Source organism: Astyanax mexicanus, chromosome 2 (genome assembly GCF_023375975.1).
Source record: "Astyanax mexicanus isolate ESR-SI-001 chromosome 2, AstMex3_surface, whole genome shotgun sequence".
In the NCBI taxonomy this organism is placed as follows: Eukaryota; Metazoa; Chordata; class Actinopteri; order Characiformes; family Acestrorhamphidae; genus Astyanax; species Astyanax mexicanus.
Genome location: NC_064409.1, coordinates 29956053 through 29978077, shown reverse-complemented (window position 1 = coordinate 29978077; position 22025 = coordinate 29956053). Strand labels below are relative to the sequence as shown.

General features: G+C 37.2%; 1 protein-coding gene across 2 annotated transcripts in view; it reads left to right on the top strand.

Annotated features, from left to right (window-relative positions):
- The window catches only part of pde3a (phosphodiesterase 3A, cGMP-inhibited), a 92409-nt gene extending 70735 nt beyond the window's left edge, over positions 1 to 21674 (top strand). Inside the window, exons 5-16 of one of the 2 annotated variants that reach the window (XM_049475098.1) lie at positions 858 to 919; positions 1425 to 1656; positions 3262 to 3314; positions 4798 to 4976; positions 5184 to 5321; positions 7625 to 7736; positions 7973 to 8086; positions 8191 to 8390; positions 13467 to 13670; positions 13751 to 13912; positions 16814 to 17075; positions 17188 to 21674. In XM_049475098.1, coding sequence (XP_049331055.1) covers positions 858 to 919; positions 1425 to 1656; positions 3262 to 3314; positions 4798 to 4976; positions 5184 to 5321; positions 7625 to 7736; positions 7973 to 8086; positions 8191 to 8390; positions 13467 to 13670; positions 13751 to 13912; positions 16814 to 17075; positions 17188 to 17576 — 2107 coding nt within the window. In that variant the 3' untranslated portion in view covers positions 17577 to 21674. Of the gene's footprint in view, positions 1 to 857; positions 920 to 1421; positions 1657 to 3261; positions 3315 to 4797; positions 4977 to 5183; positions 5322 to 7624; positions 7737 to 7972; positions 8087 to 8190; positions 8391 to 13466; positions 13671 to 13750; positions 13913 to 16813; positions 17076 to 17187 lie in introns of both variants that reach the window. The other variant, XM_049475097.1, reaches the window with a different exon arrangement.
- Positions 21675 to 22025: the final 351 nt, after the last annotated feature.

Genomic DNA, 22025 nt, shown 5'->3' with positions numbered 1-22025 from the left:
CCATGTCTTTATTGCATAATAAAGACATGGGACAACCCTTCAAGAGCCTGATACAAATATAACACTGCATTATAACCAGGCTACTAGCTGTGCTCTGTAAGCAACACTGCCAGTCTGTTACGATTGCAAAGTTCATTATCCCTGCAGCTGAACTCTGTATATGTATATAATGGGGGGCGCAATTATTTATTACCTTAAAATAAAATAAGATTGGACCCAATTCTATTTAATATGTTATTTTCCTAATAGAGAGCTTGGTTAGGAAATCTCATTACATAGACCAATTTCATAGGTTTAAAGACAAGAGGCTATACGAAAAGTGTAAGTAGCATAGTATACTAAACACTTGGAAATGTTCATCATTTATGTTACAAAATTCAGAAAACTCTTTTTCTTTACCTACTCAGACTCTTTCTGTATCTTTCTTGCATTTACATCCGTATCTAATGATACTGTAAAACACCTGTATCTGCCTGTATCTCTCACTAATTGTTAGATGACTAGTCCCAATTGCCTGGACCTCTGTTGAATTAAGTCACTCACTTTAAAGTGGATGAATGTGATCACAAATTTTACATTCTATTCTATTCTATTTCGATTCAATGAACTTTGTAAAACATTTGTGTTACATTCTTTTGTAAATTCTTGTCAGGAAAAAATGTTTACCATGATTTAATTTAAAATTACATATAAAGAGAAAACACCTCCCAATCCCCCTTCCTCTCCTCTCAAATTATTATATACTGATGGCTTGGCTATTATATGCATGCTTAAACTGGCATGCTCACTTTTATAGTATATTTGCTCAGTTTATAGTATGTTACAGTCTTGCTAATTCTACAAATCTCCAAATCCAGGTCCATGTCTGCCACCTTTGTCACCTCTGCCCCTAACTACCTCCACAGCAAAAGCAGGAGAGGTAAGATATTGTACCCCTGTTTTTGTTTTACTATCTGTATGAGCACTAAATTAATATTTAATTTCTTATTATTTTTAGATTTAAAACGTCAGACTCGTTTTGTAACTGAACTGCTCAGTACATTTATGTGTTGTATTTAAGCTTTAATAAATGCACATCCACTACAGACAACACACATCTGCATAATATAAAGCAAAATAACCCAAATTGTATGACTATTACATTTTAACTATGAAATAGGCTTACAACAGAGTTATAAAATGCATTATACAGTATATAAGTATATAGAGTATATAAATACTGTAGAAAAAATGCATTTAAATGAATATTTTTATGCATTTAAATGAATATATTTATTAGGCTCATTTTTAGAGCATGGTAAATTGTAAGGAAAATTTAATTAATTGTTGCAAGATGAACAAGTGGACATAATCATTGTATTTATTGAATTGGTTTTCTGACAGCTCTGTAATTATGTGTATTATTTTTTGTACTTGATCAGCAGGCTACCCTCCATTTAACATCTCGCCCATGGTCTCCCCATGTCAATCACCTCCAGTCCAGGGAACCCCCGTCAACAGCCCCACCACCAAAGTCCCCACAGTGGACCTGCCTGACCCTGGGGCAATGCAAAGCAACTGCCCCTCATCAGTAACCCTTCACAAAGCCTTAACCCACAGTCAAAGCGCCCCATCATCCAGCACCACAAACTGGGTACCTCCACCACTCTGTAGCAGGTAAGATCAACATATTGTCAATAGCATTGATATTAGAGGCCATGACACAGTAACAGTTGTTGAGCAGAAATTTGTAATCAAATGGAAAATTGTTTTTAGCAGTTTAACACTCTTGGTTCTCTTGTCACTATGGATGCAATAGAGATGATTTGTGCTTAAATGCACTACACTGCCTTTCTTATTAACTTATTTTGTAAGTAATGCTAGATAGAGATCGATCTCATCAGGGAACTGGTTCCTGATGGCCACACAATTTAATTAAATGATTTATTTAAATGTACATACATATTAAACCTCAACATTACAGATAATTATCAAAAAATGTATTTAAAACTGTTTTTGAGCAGTAAATCACTTGTGGACTTTCCCACTCCAAGACCAAAGTTGAATATCCTTACAGAGACACCTACCGTCAAAACGTGTTTTTTTTTTTTTTTTTTTTTTCAAATTCTTTTTTTTATGAGAAATGGAAACGGTCAGTATAGGTACTAATAAATTGCAAATATGGCAGCACCAAGTTTCCTTTATAATTGCTTAAGTAAGTATTTGGTGGGATACAATTCTACATTGCTTTCCTGGTTCCTTTTTACATGCAGTACCAGTCAAGTTTGGATATGCCTTAAATGTACTGCTTTTCCATAATTTTACAATTTTCTGCATTGTAAATTAATACAGTCATCAAAACTATAAAGAAAACATATATTATATTATTGAGTAAAAAAGGGTTAAACAAACCAGAGTATGTTTTATATTTTAAATTCTTTAAAGTAGCACCTCTTGCCTAGATGACAGTTTGGTCTTTTTCGTGGCCGGGTTTTTTCTAAGTCAGCTTTATGAGGTAGTCCCCTGGAATGGCTTTCAGTTAACAGCTGTGCTGAACTTGTCAAGAGTTAATTACATGAATTTATTTTTAGTTTCATGTGTTTGAGGACAGTCTGAATAGTTACAGTATGGCAAAAGAATAAAAACATTGAATGACAAGGTGTGTCCAAACCTTTGACTGGTACTGTATTTTGCCACATGTGTTGGTGTATGTGTCTAAACAGTAACAGATATACTTGGCAGTCTCTTTCCCTCCTTATCTCTGCATTTTTGTAATTGATATTGCGTCTACCCTGCTACCCTGATTCACAAAACTACACAGCGGTGATGAGGATTAGTACAGACACAGCAGAAGCATCACTTTTTCCCTACAGCAGAATTGATCAGAAAAAATCTAAATATAAAAAAATATATGCTGCCTGACCAAAAAAAGTTCACCACCTGTATTTAACTAAGAAATAGGTAAGAGCCTCCCATTGGATAATTACCGCATGTGTGATCATGTTCTATCGTTTGTTAAACAACTCATCCTGTGGTTGTGGAAGAGATGTTGATCTGTTTTAGAAGGTTCAAATTATTGCCATTCATGCAGCAGGGAAAAAATTTAAAGGAGATTGCTGAAACTCATAAAATTGTGTTAACTCATGTAACTTATGGAATTATGGAGAGCGCTGGTGTATGGTCAGTGGAGCGGAACAGATGGACAGTGGGTGTATAAATAAGGAGGTGGTCATAATTTTCTGACTGGACTGTGTATGCTAACCTTTTATGCTTTTTTTGCAGCTGTGGAAGGCCATATAGTAAACTGTGGCATGGGGAGGGCTCCACAGACAAAGGTGACAAAATGCATTTTAAGTTTTTAGTATTGATTGTATATATATTTTGCTGTTTCAAACATTATGAATTAATATACAGATCCCACTCAGCTTTGTTCTCTTTTGAATTGTAGCCTGAAAGCTTGCTGTGTATATTGAAAAAATCGAGTAGGAACTCAGAAACAGGAATAGCAGGGTTGGAAAAAAAAAGTACCTCATCATTACCATAGAAGCACATTCAGTTCCTACTCTTCAATGTACGACCGGGTCAGTAACAAGTGCAGTTGCTGGAAGCTTCATGGTTAATGCAGAAAGAATGAGTGAGATTGTGCATCCTTATCACACTCACATTTTAAAGTAAAAAGGTGAAGGACTTATCCAAACTTACAGACTCATACAAACTTACTGCTTCTAGGAAAAGGGAACTTTAATTTGAATTGTAATATAGTTATTAAATATTTCAAAAACATTACAAACATTAAACATTGAAAAATGAGTTCCATATAGATCCTATGGGCTCAGAGTTTTACTACTCTGCACAGCTGGAATGGCTGTGTGAATTGTGTTATAGTTTCTGCAGTAAGAGGGGCCTCTAGTTCTGCCCTAGCTTTAGGGGCTACTGCATTGGAATTGGACAAGTGGAGCGTCAGCCTCAGAGGGGTACCATGATGTACTTTAGGAGCAAGAATTCTGCACACACACTCAAGCTACAGTGTCTATATTGAGAAATATTGTCACCATATCTCTTTTTTATTAGAAAATGCACAATGTGTGCTACAAAAATGTGTTTTACTTTTTATACACAAACAAAAAAAAAAACTGGAGAAAAAAAACATATCTTTCCATACAGAACCCGATATATTTAATTGAACCAGCTAATTGTCATTGCCATTTCAAAACTGTTACAACAATTTTGATCCATTTTTTACATCTTTGTTTTTGTAGCAAGTAATGCGTAGTGGAAATATGGGAAGTGCCCAAAACCAAACAGATCCCTAGAGATCTTAGTAATACTGTGTGCAATGAGTTTAAGAGGATTTTAGTCTATTGTATTGTAACAAACTCCTATGGATGTGGATGGAAGCAAAAAGCTGATGGAATACTCCATCAAAGTATTGTTTTAATGGTGGCTAAAGAATCTAAATCAACATCCGAATAAATAAAGCTTGCAGACTTAAGATAACAAGCCACAATTCCTCTGGAAGAATGTCCGGTGGGCAGATAAAAAGAGTTTTTATTTTTTTTTAATCGCATCAGTAAAACATTTAACATGGTGCCGATCATCATGTGCAATGTGAGGTCTACCACAAAATAAATGAATGTTGAATGCAGTTTAGGGCTCAGTGTCAGAAAACTGAGGATGGAAATGATTTAATACACAGCAATAGAGAGTCTTAAACTCTCCAACGGTCCAAGTGTGGGTCAAAATTCCACTACAGCGGTGTAAGAAACAGTTTTGTTTTTTGTTTTTATTCGCTAATGTCATTTTGTCTCAATCCATCAGATGATCTAGCAGTGGCATCTTCTGACTATGACAGCACCTATGAGACCAATCACAGTGACAGCAGCGATTTTGCACAGAATGAAGATGGAGAGGCCCAAAGAAAGCTCTGTTACACACAAGAAACATGCGGGACATTCCAAACAGAGGCTCTAGTCCTACGCCCCTTAATACCAACAGAGGTAATCTGTTTAAAAGTATGTTAGTACTGTAAGGAGCAGTATCCTGATTTAAAACAGGAAAAAAAAATATTCTGTTTATATAAAGAGATTTTAACATCAATGACTTGCTACTGAACATGACAGCCTTGTGTAATGTATTTTTTATTTTTTTCTAAATGAATGTACATACATATCATACCTAACTTTTAAAACATGCCCTCATTACAGGACAAGCCTATTCTAGCCCCAGCACCACTGCTAATGGAGGGCCTGGAGTTTTTCATGAATCAGATAAACAATTGGAACTTTCCTATTTTTAACCTTGTAGAGAAAACACATGGCAAGTGTGGCCGCATCTTAAGCCAGGTGAGTAGTCCTCTGCTGCCATCTACTGAGGAAAGAAGCACTAGCTTTAAAACTCTTTTTTCATAACACAAACTAATCATAATGCTTATGAAAGACAATATATATATATATATATACATTTACAGAATAGGAAAAGTCATGTCCATGTCTCATGGAAGATAAAGAATGCTGCACTGACCTGTGGGATATGAATGTAGATGTGATTTCTGTCAGAGTCGCTTGTTTGTTTGCATAGATAAATCCAGCCAGATAGTGCTGGTCATGATCATAACCACCAACCCACTGTACTGTCTACTGTGGGTGGTAATTCCTTCTATTATTACTGGTTAAAATAGTCAATCCCAATGTACAGTCAATTTATAAATAGACAGAATAGACAATGGCTAAAGAAAAGTGAAAAGTAAAAAAAAAAAACATTTAACATTAAACTTCCCATAGTGAAATCTTGTAATTATGTTTTTAATGTTATTAATGTTTATGTTTTTAGAGTTTGTTACTTTCATGTCCTGCTAAAAGCCAATTTTCTTCTTTTTTCCAATTATAATAATTTTTTAAAAGACAGCAACAATCTGTATTGCTGAATTCCAGCACACTTTTAAATGTGTTAAATATAAAAAAGTAAAAACTACTTATTGCATACATATACATGATTTTGAAAAATTCTGTAAAAATCCTATAATTAGCTGTGCTAAGCAAAGTAGCTCTACACTTCATTCGTAGAATACTGGGGGCACTGACATTTAAAACAAGACACCGAGAATAAAAAAAAAAAAAAACACTGTTTATACTCACGGTACCTTAATGTAGTTCTTCCTGCACCGCCAATTAAGTCATGATACGTCGACTGACAAGTACAAACGAATAGGTAGGACAGGAAACCTTTTTGCAAAATTTATACAGGGAAAATGCATGAATTTCATGTTGCTGAAAATATCTCTATAATATTCACGTATCTCTCATTTCCCAGTGCCTCATTTTAAATGCCAGTGCTCTCAAAACTAAACCAGTGAAGTGTGAAGCTACTTTGAGATTGTTAATGGTGTAAAACTATTACTAGTATTGTAGGTCTGTTGGGAGCATTGACTAATTTGTGGGATATCTGGTGTGTAAAGAGAAGGTAAAGGTCAGGGTACTTCCAGGAACATGTGTTTCTTACAGTATTGAACACAGGAGTAGTGTTAGAAGAGCTGATGATCACTTATCACTTGCTAGATATTTTAAAATGACAATCATAATCATCATAATTTGCTTTACATAATAAACTCTTCAATGAGAAGAATTATAAGGAGAAAGCACAAATGCTGTTATAATGTGAGATCAGAAAATTAGATATGGTTTGTTTAGTACATCCCATTAGGATTCTTGTCTTACAGAGACACGACAATCATATTGGTACTGACCCTGTTTGAAAAGTGCCACTTTGAATACACCATTTTCATAGAGTTGCTACCTATGGATTAAGCCTAATCCTAGACTAAATGTTCAGTTCAGTGGGAAATCTCGTTTTAAAAAGCACAGCAGTGCAAGACTAGGAAAACTGCCCCTATAGTAGTAATTATTATATGAGTAATTGTTTTGTCGAACTTTTACTATAAATTATATAGTAAGTCTGTGCATAAAGTGTTGTATTTAATGATGGTTTGTATTGTGGATATCTTTATTATCTTTATTTTGTCACATATTTGTCACATTGATGAGTTTTTATCCACAAAGGAAAGTTGTATTTGTGTATCTTATATAAAATGTGCTCTTATTAAATTATTATTAAATCTCAAGGAAATCAACCAATAGACTGAAACACAAGTCAAAGCACAATATTATGAGCGTCTCTTTGTTTCTACACTCACTGTGCTCAGCTCCACTGAGTATATAGTAGCACTTTAAAGTTCTGTTATTACAGACTGCATACTTTACTATCCTCTTTTCAGCCTGGAGTCAGGACCCCACAGAACCATCACAGAGCAGGTTTTGGGGGGGAGGGTCATCTTTAGCACTGCAGTGACACTGGCGAAGTAGTTGTTGGTGTGTTAGGGTAGTTTTTAAACACTGTAAGTACTTGTAGATAAAAAGTCAGAGACAGAAGCTCATCTGTTGCTGCACGGTTTGTGTTGGACATTCTCTAGGCCTTAATCAGTGGCCACTGTGTTGTTCCTGTGGGGTCCTGACTATTTATGAACAGGTTGAATAAGTGCATTTGAGTGTAGAAACTAGTAGTGGGTCATACTCCTGTGACTTGTGACATTCTGGTTTTGTTTTAGGCTTCTATATTGGGTAGTGTGTTATGTTATTATTGTATGCTACAGGTGTCTTACAGACTGTTTGAAGACACTGGCCTTTTTGAAACCTTCAAGATCCCACTGAAGGAGTTTATGAATTACTTCCATGCCTTGGAGAATGGTTACAGGGACATCCCATGTAAGCATGAACTCACTGTTTACATGTTTCCAAGGAAGTTTGTCTGTTTAACAAAGAAAGCTTGTATTTTAAAACTGGAGTCTTTTATAGTTAAGCACATTTCCATCACTGGGTCATGTAGAGACTCATGTATGTACATCAAAAGCCACGTATCCGGTCCTTATGTTTAGCTGATGAAAGAGTATACTGCCCTCTAGTGGCTGGAAATAGTACCACCTTCTCCCACCCTTTTCCAGATCATAACCGGATCCATGCAACAGACGTCCTTCACGCTGTCTGGTATTTATCCACTCAGCCTGTGCCTGGCTTGCCTACATTGGCCCACAGTTCTGCATTAGTCAGTGAGTCAGGTAAGTATTATTTCTTTATGTGTTTGTAAGAATGTGTGTGTTGTGTTTGTGTGCGTATATGTGTCCTAATGTTCTAATCCTTGCTCTCTCCATGCTTTTGGCAGACTCTGTCAGTGGGCTTGCTCATGGTCACATGGGTTATGTGTTCTCGAAGACCTACCCAACATTGGAAGATGGCTATGGCTGTCTTTCAGGGCTCATTCCTGCCCTTGAGCTGATGGCCCTGTATGTGGCAGCAGCCATGCATGATTATGACCATCCTGGCAGAACCAACGCCTTTTTGGTGGCCACCAGTGCTCCACAGGTAGGACAGCAATATATATGTAATCAAGACCGTTACTGAATCTTTTTTTCTCTGACAAAGTTTTCAACAGAAAAAACTCTTATAGAATCGTAAGAAAACAAACAATACAGTGATATAAAAAAAAGTTTGGCCAGCCCTGATAATTTGTATGATTTTTCTTTATAAATCATTGGTTGTTCAGATCAGCAATTTCAGTTATATATATTATATAGCAGCTGAACACAGTGATATCTGAGAAAGTGAAATTGCGTTTATAGGATTTACAGAAAGTGTGCAATTTTTTTTAACAAAATTAGGCAGGTGCATAAATTTGGGCACCCCAACAGAAAAACTACATCAATATTTAGTAGATCCTCCTTTTGCAGAAATAACAGCCTCTAAACTCTTCCTAAAAGTGAGAGTCTGGCTTCTGGTTGAAGGTATTTTGGATCATTCTTCTTTACAAAAAAGCAAAGAAGAATGTTTAGTTCAATCAGGTGATTTTAGGTCATTTGAGAGTTTCGTTTTGAGGCGACCATGTTGCTTCTCTTCACAGAAGATGCAAAGAGGAGACTCAATTGATCACATTAACCCCTTCTTATAATTGGATTTGCATGTGTATGTAACTCAAGGTCAACAAATTTTGTGTTCCAATAATTTGTGCTAAAGGTATTTAAATCAATGAAACCACAAGGGTGCCCAAATTTATGCACCTGCCTAATTTTGATAAAAAAAACTATAAACTTAATTTCACTTCTTAAATATCACTGTGTTTATCTGATATATGATATATTTAACTGAAATTGTTAATCTGAACAACCAAAGATTTCTAAAAAAAAATCATGAAAATAATTAAACTGTTTCATATATTAACAAAAAGCACATTGCCTTGAAGTTAGTGTGGAATGTCACCCCCACCCCACCCCCAATAAATAAAGGGATATGTGCAATTAACTCATTTTCTGTTTCTATGACAACAGTTTCTGCAATTCATGTAGCCCCTGGCAAGCTAATACATTGACCTGTATACAGCAAATTTAACTCTGATGCAAATTTACTGGGGATAACGTCACTTTTGTAAACATTAAAACCTCAACACCAAAAGCCGTGCCCGCAGCCATGTCTAAAAGCTGAGGATGCAGCTGAGTAGGCCGCTTGTTATGTCAACAAGGCAGTTCCATTTAATCAGATCTTTCAGAAGCAGCCAAGAAATATGGCCTTTGTTTCTGAGAGGATGAATGAGTCATCTGGTAGGGCAGTCAAGACCTTTAGTATTTTATAATCCTTCACATGCATTCTTTACATCCAAAACCTGTTTGAGTGTCAGACAGTGTCAGACGCAGCTGTGAGCACTAATGTTATGAGGAGAAAGGTTATAAGAAGCTATACTGGCTAATTGATCGCACATTCATGTATATAACCATCTGCGCACTGGTCACATTTTTGTCTATGTTCTGTCGTTGTTACTGGAGCCTTTCAGTAACTATAAACAACTTCCAGATTTACATTATAAAACATGGCAACCCTTTAGATTTGTCTTTGTATAATTGTGCCATGAAACATTTAAACACTGGGGCCTTACAGATGCTGTATGCAAAAATACAACATACATAACAAAACATTGTGAAATATTGTGAAAGTGTCAAGTATTTGTCTTTCTTTAAAACATTCCACCAGTTTGATGCTGCTGGGTGCGTGCCCTGCCCCTACTGCACATGTGTCAAACACAAGGCCCGCGAGAGCTTGTAAAATCTTAGTGTCTATAATAAATAGGTCAGAAGCGTTCTTTGACCAAAAAATACATTTCCCACAATGCTTGTCGATTGTATTACCCGCAAAGTTACGGCTTACTGCCACTACACGGCAGTGTAGTCATTGGCTGTATTCGGAATGGCATACTACTATACTGCGTACTGCATACTGCACTAGTATGTACTGCATACTACACGCTGCCCAGTATGTAGTATTCGGTACTGTAACACTTTTGATTGTAGTACCCTACGCGGTCCTGCTGTGACACACCAGTCAGTGCTCTGTAGTGCTCCGAATTCCTCAGAGTGAGTTGTAAACAGAAAGAACATGAAAAATGTCCTACCTTTTCATTATTAAAACTAATGAGATCTGCATACTGTCCAGAACAGCAATTGCTGCTTTTATTTTAGAGTTTAGCAGCTAACCCAATTCTAACAACCAATTAGCAGCAGCCCCCACAACCCAAGTATGTTCCAGTTATATTTAAATATGTTTTTCTATTTATTTTAGTAGATTACTATTTTCATCTATGTAAGTACCAACAAGAAGAAAACATTTAAACAAACTCTCATTCATATTTACACAATCTCAACACAAATCAAACAATTTTATTAATTTGTATTCAAATAATTCCCTTATTTAAAAGAAAAATATGTATTTAAACACAGGGAATTATTTATTAAATCAACAGAACGATTTATTAAACAAAGGTAATTATTTATTAAATAAAGAGAACGATTTATTAAAACTGAGGGAATTTTTTATTAAAGTAACAGAATAATTTATTAAAACTGAGGGAATCATTTATTAAAATAACAGAATAATTTATTAAAACTGAGGGAATCATTTATTAAAACTGAGGGAATCATTTATTAAAATAACAGAATAATTTATTAAAACTGAGGGAATCATTTATTAAAACTGAGGGAATCATTTATTAAAATAACAGAATAATTTATTAAAACTGAGGGAATTATTTACTGCATCAAGGAAAGTAATGGCTCACCGCTGTCGAGACCCTCCGCTGTCCCGGCCGCGGAAAGCGCTCGGTCGCGGCAGCGGTGGGTCCCCGCCGCGGAGAACGCGCGGCCGCGGCAGCGGAGGGTCCCCACTCGCGGAGAACGCGCGGCAGCGGAGAGTCCCGGCGGCGGACAGCGCTCGGCCGCGGCAGCGGAGGGGGCTCGACAGCGGTGAGCCAATACTTTCCAAAATAATTCCCTTAATTTAAAAATATATTTATTTATACAATTTAAAAATCTCTCGCACTCGCCTCCATCTTGTTTTTTTCTGAAGCGAGCTGGAGAAGCCAGTCGCAATGCATGTTGGGATGCAGTACACCGCGAAGATAGCTCTCCATGCACACTGCGGAATCGGAGCGGAGTAGTACACCATCCGGGTACCTGTAGTGCACTACAGATCCTCAGTTTGGTCACATACTGTGTACTGCATACTGGCTTTAGGCAGATTTAGTACGCGAGTAGTATGTAGTATGCCATTCCGAATACAGCCATAGATGTGGAAACCCTGCCGGAGGGAAGGTGGGTGGAATTGAGACATGTTTATCCCATAATATCCAGAAAAAGAAAAGTTGATGCAGACGGACGGCTGTGCTTCAAGGCGAAAGACCGGTATGCATTTTGTGTTACTGACCAAAATAAACGCTTTTTAGAAGAGATATAAATTATGTGTAAATATTTATAAGACAATAGCTGATAAAATCTGTTTTAATGAGGTTAATAAACATCACTGTGACATCGCTAGTCGCAGTTTCACCTCAGCAAAGGACGAGGAGGTGAATCACTTATCTAACCAGCCTTTACTGATTTCTGCCCCCAATAACCCTTTCAATAACCTCCAATAGCCTTTAATAGTCTTCAGTAGCCTTCAACAGTCTAACCTTGCAGCCGTGGTGTGTTCTAAACTCCGTAGTTATAAACATCCTGAGGTTAGCAGCGCGCTAACTGACCTGTTTATAATGTAATCCGAGCAGTGACTCCGGGATGGCTGCTCTAAACTGCTGCTGTTAGCTGCTTGGGCTGAAATATGAACTGTAGAGAGCTGTATTATCCGGTTAGTGGGGTTATTTTATTTCATACACAGAAGAACTTAAAATCCTGTAGCCCGTGGCTGGGCTGTAGCTCTGACTCAGTAAAGACTGTGGGCTTGTGCTGCTGCAGCTCCCACTAGTGGTTGGATGAGGAAATGCTAAATCTGAGGAAATGCTAAATCTGTCACAGCTCACAATTTTTGATTTTATATTTATTAAGCCTCTTTTCAGTATCAAACGTTTTGATCAAAGTTAATATAACTTGTATTTTATGTCATTTCTATTCACTTGTATAGTTTCGTTCTTGATTGATGGAGTTTTTGGATTTCATAACAGGATTTATGTTAATAGAGCAACAAGCAAACATTTTTTCCATGCAACTGTAATATTTGATTGAATAAATAATATATTGAGAGTTATTTAACATTAAGGAGTAATTACATTCATTTACATATATTACATTTGGTTACATTTTCTTATATTTATAAGTTACATCTGGCCCTCGGAGGACAGCCAATATGCCAATGTGGCCCTCGGCCAAAATGAGTTTGACACCCCTGCCCTACTGCTTTGGTGTGTTTTTATGCTCCTTGCAGTTTCATAGTGTTTATTTCTGGGGACATGGACAGGGACAGGGTGGAGTAATGGAGAACTAAAGTAGGTGTTGTACAGTGACTGACAGGACATCAGAGTGAACACAAGAGCTGGACTGAGGTTCTGACTTTTTCAGGAACTTCATAAACTTTTTTTTTTTGGCAGCTCTCCCAACTTTTTTTTCTGATATAGGTTACATTAGGAAAATTCATTTATTACAACATTATGTGAGATATTTCTTCCTTCTTTTTATTACTTCTTTTTTTGCTACAGTTGTCGAGTGTTATTTGCTTTAACATCACTTCAATAAATGTAAATCAAGCTTTGCGCCAGCCTCAGTGAAACCTGAGAAATAGAACCATGATATAGAACAAAGTGGAGTGACAAGGTATTATTACCATTAATACTATTATTTCCAGATTTTAAACAAATATGTTAAAAATAATAGTTAAACGAGTTACACGCCTACATCACTTTAGCTGTATCCTTTACTTTGAGTCATGAGAGTAAGGCCAGTTGACCATGAGTGACTATTAATTGCTGTGTTTTGCTTGTGATTAGTATTATTCCCAGTCATTTAATTGATATCTAAAAGTCATTTTATTTTTGTACTGACAAATAATTGCTGAAATAAATGAATTGTCTGAATTGCATCAGTTTACCTTCACAGAGCTAAGTATATTTATTTTGGTTGATTTGTATAGGCGGTGCTGTACAATGACCGTTCAGTTCTGGAGAATCACCACGCTGCCTCTGCCTGGAACCTCTTCATGTCTCGGCCTGAATACAACTTCCTGGCCAATCTGGACCATGTGGAATTCAAGCGCTTCCGCTTTTTGGTGATTGAGGCCATCCTAGCCACAGACCTGAAGAAGCACTTTGACTTTTTAGCTGAGTTCAACGCTAAGGTGATAATTTACCTCTTTATTATAACAGTTATTTATAATCAAACATTCAACTCGAATGTAACCTTGTCATATTCATACAGGTGGGCCATGAGGGATGCTCAAGTATTGACTGGACCAATGAGAATGACCGGCTCCTGGTGTGCCAAATGTGTATCAAGCTGGCCGACATTAATGGGCCTCTGAAACACAAAGATCTTCATCTACAGTGGACAGAAGGCATTGTTAATGAGTTCTATGAGCAGGTTTGCAATGTATTTTTACATATATGCTCATATTCTTCTTTGTGGCTGTCATGTATTTACTATTTAGTAAGAAGTTTGCTTTTCAAGCAGGGCATAGAGCTTTTATGCTGAATGAAAGCTGAGCAGCTGTGTCACGGATTCCCGGTAACACTCTGTTGTGTGATTGGTGGAATAATACAAATGCAAATCCTAAGCAACCCGTTGCCGCCTAAGTAACGCTGACCCTGAGTGGCTACAGAGAAACAAGGACACGTTGTTTCCTGGCAACCAGCCATTTTCTCCTCAGAAGTGCTGAGGATAATAGCTTTTATAGACGTAATGCTGACAGCAATGAGCAGTAATCAATTGCAACATTGTGGCAACCTCAGATTATTTATAAGTGTTTGTGTTTAATGGCATAAGCAGTTAACTGTACCCACAGATCTTAGTGATACTGTACTAAATACTTTAATAATGTGTAAGGCACCTTATTCAACAGGAAACCGCGCTTGACTCGACACATCATTAGGTCCTACAATTTCACGTTTTGTTTATTTAATCTCCTTCAAAAATGGAAACAATCTATTTGTGTAGGCCCTGGCTGCGTGAGATAGAGGCGTGCCTCTCACTGTGAAGAGCAAAGAGAAGATGACCCAGTTATGTCAGGACCACTTCACTACATTAAAAAACCCTGTCACATGACTGCTACTGGCTGCATTCAGACCATCTCAAAAAGAGGCCAAAACTTACAAGATGCAAACAGACTCTCTCTCTCTCTCTCTCTCTCTCTCCCCCTGTTCTTTCATTTCTTGAATGACTCATTCCACCAGCACCTGACAGAAGAAAGCACGCATATGTTATGGTCCTTTGAGTGATGTTGCCACTAGTTACCATGGCAACAAGAGCTTGGCAGCTATCAGCTCTTATTGCTTATGCCCTGATGTCATGAAGCAAACATATTCAGTTAGGTAATGCTGATGTCTTATTAACCACTGATAATTTCTGATTCCTAATGTCAGGAGATTTTTTTTCCCTCCACGGGAAGGTTGACCTAGATTTACAGCAGCACTGCCACTGTGAGATCCAATAATTACTATATGTAGCTCCTGTTTAGAGCCTGCTGTGTTTTTATTAGTGTAGTGGTACAACTCATTTATTTTTCATTCATTAAATAAAAACAGAGCAATAACAATAGACAATACAAATGTTCTTAATTATACTAAGCTAACAAACATTTTCCCTGTCGTCAACCACAGATTTTCATCTTTTATGACCACTTGCCACCGTTTTTGTCATTTTGCCTGTGTACATCACTTCAGTGGATTTGGTCAGCTACTACGGTGTTTTGTTTACACAGTCCGTTTTCACAGACTGAAATATAACATAATATTATGAGTAATGCAATACTTGGATTAAAATGACATTACATCATGGACATGACCCAAAAGTTCAGTTTCCTACCGGAGGATGCCTAATTGCAGCTGATTTTAGCTATAGCTTTCACCCTGTGTCCGTGTGGGCTTGGTGTGATGACTGTGGGTTCTTTCCACAATTAATTGAATACCCAAATTGCCCAGGAAAATTGATTACTCTAAATTCACTTTTTGTTTATGTGGATGTGTGTGTGTGTGTGTGTGTGTGTGTGTGTGAGGGTGTGTGTGTGTGTGTATCTGTATGACTGTATGCACAGAAATGTCCTGTGTCAGTACCTTAGTGCCTGATGGAGTCATCCAGGTAGATGGTCTTTCAGGTTAAGAGTATGCTGTGCTTGATTGGCTGCAGCTTCTTTCCAGTGTGTGTGTTGAGGGTTGAGGGTTAAATGTAATGTGTGATAGTGTTGATTGTACAGCAGTATTGGGTTTCTTGAAAGGTTCTATAAAAGTGTAACTTTGTTCAGTCATGCATTAGGTGAAAAGTGTGATCAGTCAGGTTAAGATCAGATGACTGAGCTAGCCATTTATAAACATTTCTTTAAATTATTAAATTATTAATCATTAAAACCATGAAAACTTGTACACATGTACACATAATTACATTGAATTGCTTTAATTACATTTTATTTGGACCCAACTGTGTATGGTAGTTTTTGCCCTATGAAATTCCTATATATAAAAGTCACATACAGTTTCACATTAAAATGGACAAAAAAGTTCATGTGCCAAAGCCTTCCCAAAGGATAACACTCCCACCACCACACTTCACAGCTGGTGTCAGGTTCTTATTTAGAAAAGCAATATGATAGAAAAAAGGCCAGTGTTCTCCAAAAGGCTCAACTTTTGATCTATCTGTCCATATTATATTGTTCCCGAACTCAGAGGGATCATCCAGATGTTTCTTGTTGATCTTGGAAATGGTTGGTGAGGAGAATGTATATGTAGACTATATTATTCTTGGCTAGCAATGTTTCTGCTTAGTATTGTTTTTGATGGCTGAGCATTGAACACAAGAACTCAGTTGAGGCAAGAGAGTCCTGCAGCTCATTAGATGTTATTCTTGGTTTGGTTTCACTTCCTCAGTAATTTTAGACCGTGCTTTAGAGAGATATTGGAATTATTCGGGAAGATGGACGACTGTTCTAAACATTTTCCATTTGAATTATATTTATAGAATAAATATAATGTAAAATGTGCACAATATTTGTTCACATTTGACAGATTGCATGTAAACTGTGCAGGAAAAAATCATACAAATGATATTAAATCAACACTGTTGCACAATGGGCTACTTATGGTCACAAAATGGTTATAACACTAATATTAGAAATATAACCAAAAATGAAACATTATTTTGTATATATGCTTATGAATTCAGTCTAATGGAGAATCTATTAGGACTGCATGTTGTTGAAAAGAGAATTGTATTATTATGTGGTGCACGTGTGTTCTACCCAACACCTAGCTCTTCAGTCATTTGTTTATTCAGGGCGATGAGGAGGCCAGTCTGGGATTACCCATCAGCCCCTTCATGGACCGCTCAGCACCACAACTAGCCAAGTTGCAGGAGTCCTTCATCACACACATTGTTGGACCACTCTGCAGTTCCTATGACACAGCAGCCCTAATGCCGGGTCGGTGGGTGGAGCCTTTACCAGACGAGGTTGAAGAAACAGTAACTGGTGTGGAGGAAACTGATGAAGAAGACGAGGAAACCGAGGAAGATGCCTCTACTAGTTCAGAGCAGTCTCGTATGTTTATGTCACCATTTTTTCACTTCCATTTGTTAAAGAGGATGTTAGAAGTGAAGCTGATCATATTAATGACTTGAGTTGATGTTTTTGTTGTTTTTACCTGTTGCAGAGAAACTGATGCCCAAAAGGCGGCGAAAGGTCTTCTGTCAGATCACGCAGCACCTTTTGGAGAACCACGAAATGTGGAAGAAGGTCATTGCTGAAGAGGCCCAAAGTCAAACAGAAGAGGAGTCCTCATGCCTCATTAATGCCTCTGAGCCAATCCTAGCCATTTGTGAAGAGGAGGAGGAAGCAGGAAGCAGGGATGCTGCAGTAGAGGACCAGGATGAAGAAACAGAAGAAGAGGAAATAGGGCCAATAGAAGCCCCAGCAACAGAAGAACACTCTGACGAGAGTGAGGAGACACTGGTCCAAAATAATCAGGAGACTGTAAATCAAGACACAGAATCTGTAGAAAAAGCAAGAGAGGCAATGCAGGAATGGGACACTCCGGAGTGAACGAGAGACTTGCAGTCTGCTTGAGTTTAAGAGCATTGTCTGAATGATTTTATTTCCAAACAAGACTCCTAATAAATGGTTGCCAGCACATCACTTAGACACAACACTGTAGATGCTTTAGGGGAACATGTGCCTAAAAGGAAACAGGGTGGGAGGGATCTGAGTGTCCTGGGATGGGGTTTAGTTCACCAGGTCCAAAACAGTTGCTACTAAGGGTCAGGACTTAGAGTAGCATGAAGCTTAAATCTTTTTTTTTTTACATATTACCTTGAGTGGATTTTTTCGGTGGTGCCCACACTGCAACTTAGTGCTGAAGTGCCACTTAACGTCCATGACAGGGGTCTCAGTGACCTGCACTTTAGCCAAGCATTTTCTGAGTGTTCTGGTGCCAATTAGAGGAAACCTGACAGTAGGACATCCACATTTTCTTTTTGTTGCCATTTGTTTTTTTTGTGGAGGTAGGTAGCATGTCCCAGCAAGTTTGCCAGCAGAAGTGCCACAATAGTGAATGTTCCAAGATGGTGTTGTTGCTGCTTTTTCCACAGCTTTATTCTGAATTAGTGGTTGGCACTTTTTTTTGATTGCATTTTCCTAGTTTTTGACCTGATTCCTGTTCCTCAGGAGACAATGTCATTGTAAATATTGTGTAACCTTTTGCTGGTCGGTTATTTTCAGTTCTGCCTGTGCGCACTGGGGAAGGAAGGGAATACCTTGTTGTATATGGTAAACTGTTTTCTTTGAAGACCTCACTATTTTCTACAGGGATAATTATTTTGCAAGATACTTTAATACATACATTTGTGTTCACAGGAGCTTAACACTAATGGTTCTACTTCCCAGCTTCAAGTATATGACTTAGGGGTTTTTGTATGATTCTTTAATGATGGATGCAATGTAACTGTTTTAAGTGCTCATTCAAGGACAAGCTAATGTCTGAACCTATCCTTCTCCGTTTGATGGGATAGTCATACTTGCAACATCTTCTCTCTTGTTGGACTAGCACTATTCTAACTGTAGAATCTTAGTCAATGCATTGGTGCTTCTAATAATGCTTTGGCTCATCTTCATATACTTGCACCAGAACAGTATAGGGGTTACCATCTTCAGGTCGAATTGTGAGTTGAATAGAGAAACCAAACAAGGAAGGCCACTCATACTGCAGCAGTGAAAATAGCAGCCATGTCCTAGGGGCAGTGTAGTCATGCACACATGTGAGCAGCTGAGAGATTCCTATCCCAGCAACCCAAGGGAGCCACACACGCGCACACACACACACAAGACATGAGCTGTGCTCTGTGCATCACGAAGAGAGACAGCAATGTTACGTGCGCGACCCATGCTGTCTTTGATGTGTGGAGAGAGGCGGTAGTATTGGAAGAGGTAAAGGGTTGAAGCCTTCTGCAGGCCTTATCAGCCTGTGCCCAGTACTGCTGCACCATAGCCTTGAAGAAGAGCCAATTAAAACGTGGGATTGGAAGGTGGGGATTGGGTGTTAGTCATACATGTCAGTTTAGTACAACATTCGCTCTCCTTTTGAAATCTCTACTTCATTTGCAGCGCAATGCAGGCCTCAGTATCAGTGGCCAGCACAGCAGAATCCAAAAGAATCCAATGAATTATTCAAGCAATACTGACACATTCTGTAGGCAGATGGTGTTTTTTGAATAACGCCATCATATTGTGAAGTAGGGCACAATTCACATTTTTTTGTATTTTATTTTCTCACACAATGTGGTTGTGCATGCCAAATATGACTTCAAAATGTTTCTTTCACGTTGTCCAAAGCATGCACCGGTGTAATTGTCTAAATGTGGACTACACTGTCGGGGCTTTTTTTTTAATGAGTCATATTTTATTTCTCCAGTTTTTGGAGACAAAAGGGAAATAATGTTGGGAAAGTTGATTATGTCAATTTAGGTCCATAATGGCCTATTAAACAATGGTGGTTCAAAGTATTATTACAGTACTGTGCAAAAGCCTTATGCAGCCAAGAAAGTAGTTTAAAACGTAGTACAAATAAGTCTCAGTAGTATATAAACTTTTGCTAGTAAACATTAGAATAAATTCAAGTAAACTCAAACACAGTAAATGTTAATGTTCTCTAAATGTCTTGTTTTCACTTTTTTTGAAGTTATTATGTGTTTAAAATAATATCACTTAGAAGAACGATGGTTTGGTTGTTGACTTTTCTATGCACTTCAGCCCCTGTATGTAATTGTTTGTTTGTTCTGATTCATGGTAATGAAGGAATATTAGATAATCTGTGTATTGAAGGTAACTTTAAATGCTGGGCTTCCTTGAGAGACACACATAAATACACCCTTTAGTTTTTTTTTTTTTGCTAAGGTATCACTTTCTCAACTGCCTACGACTTTTGCACTGTACTTTGCATGTGTATATGTATGTTTAAACATTTTAAAATGGTAAGGAATCACATTTTTGTAGGTGTAGTGAGAGAATAGATTCGAAAGCTGTGTTCCAACCTGTATGAACAATTATTTCACTCACTGTGCCATCCATGAGTAATCTCTTATAATCAAACTATTTTTACCCCAGTAGTTAAGCAATATTTTCGCTTTACATTCTATTGATGTATAGTTTCTTAATCCTTTAAACTAGCTTTGAGAATGGAGCTTGCATATTGTGCAGATATCTGAATCTGTGTTCAGTATAGTCAGTGCCTGATATACTCGTTTTAGTCTTTATCTTGGCAGAAATTGTTTTTGGACCCACTCAGTAAAAGATCTCATTCCAAATAGTAGCGACTTCCTGTTGGAATCACTACTAATTTTAATTGCCTCAGGGTAATTTTTAATGGAAGCGTTTACACTTTGTCCTTCTTCTTTAAGATCTGACCCTTACAAATCATTTAAATTCACATATTACTCTAGACTAACAGTTACAATTTATATTTAATCTAACATTTATATTACAACACCCAAAGAAACTCGACAAAACTGGAGAATTAGACATGTACTGTGTTTAGTAGGTTCTTTAAAAAAATCATATTTTAATTTATAGTGTCCTCATGTGATTAGATTGATTAGATAATAGATTATGAAGGTATTCAGTACCATTTTGTTGACATCACAGCTTTGTTTTACTGTCCTCCACTGTGCCTCTTAATAACGGCCCTTCTCCCACTGCTTGGCCTTCAGTTCAGTCAGAACATTCAGACTTCTCCTGTGTGTTTTTTTTTTATGTACGTCATACAACAATCATTTGATAGCACATTTCCTTCTTTTTTGATGTGTTTTGCTTGCTTTTATCATTCTGCTGATATGTGTATATGTGTAAATGTTTTGTGAGCCTCCAAGCCCTAATGTATTTTTGAAAGTATCTCCATTATATATTCTAGACATGTGCAATGGCTTGCCCTCTGAGGCACCAGAGTAAATCAACCAAATGCACCAGATTCATCCATCAGTCCTTTCTGCATTCTAATCACAACAGTCTGTTGGAGGAAGATTACACTTATAACTTAAAACCTAGTTCTTCCTTCACTGTCTTTATTATGTGCATTTAGTTTGTATTCCTGTTCTAAGCTGGTTTGGCCTATGTCATCCTTTTCTATTGTTTGATCTAAACTATATGCATCTACTAACTGTAGTCGCTGGGCACTCTTTTCTTTCACCAAAAGTAACAAACAAGCTTTACACCTCTCTCAAAATGAGAAATGAGACTTGTAATATTTTATATGTAGTGGGCACCTCACTGACTATTTTTTTTTCTCACTAGTATGTTGCACTTAATACATGTAGCAATACCTGTAGAAAGGGGAGATGTGTAATTCACCAGTATTCATTAAGTGAAATACTCATTTTTTTGCTGGTTATGGTTCCATTTTTTACAAACAATATGCTGTACAGGTATAAAGTGAGGAGGCCGAAAAGTAAAATGACAAATGTCTTTTGGATAAACATTATTTATTTTTACTGTTTTGTAATTTAGACACTATACTGTAGCTCCTCTATGGCCAGAAATGCTGGAAGTGCCTCTCGGTATAATGTATTATACAGTAAATATATATTATTAGAACTTGTCACAAGCTGAAAATTGTGGATGTTGTAATGTGAATACAGTTTAATATGTGTTAAATTGTGTGATATTTAATGTGTCTTTTATTGTTTTTAAAATATACATTTACTTTGCAATTAGAAAGAATGAATCAAGCATAGAGTGCACTGCAAACACGACCGAGTACACTACTGTTCTCAAAACAACATTGTAAGAGATTCTGTTAACATGTCTAACAAAAGGTATCATGATGTAAGGAGAGATTTCATTCTTTGTGTTGAGTTGTGAGAAGCAATATACAGAGGTATGAGAAGTTTAGGCAGCCCTGATCATTTTTATGGATTTTCTTTATAAATCATTGGTTGTTCGGATAAGCAATTTCCGTTAAATATATCATATAGCAGATAAACACAGTGATGTTTGAGAAATGAA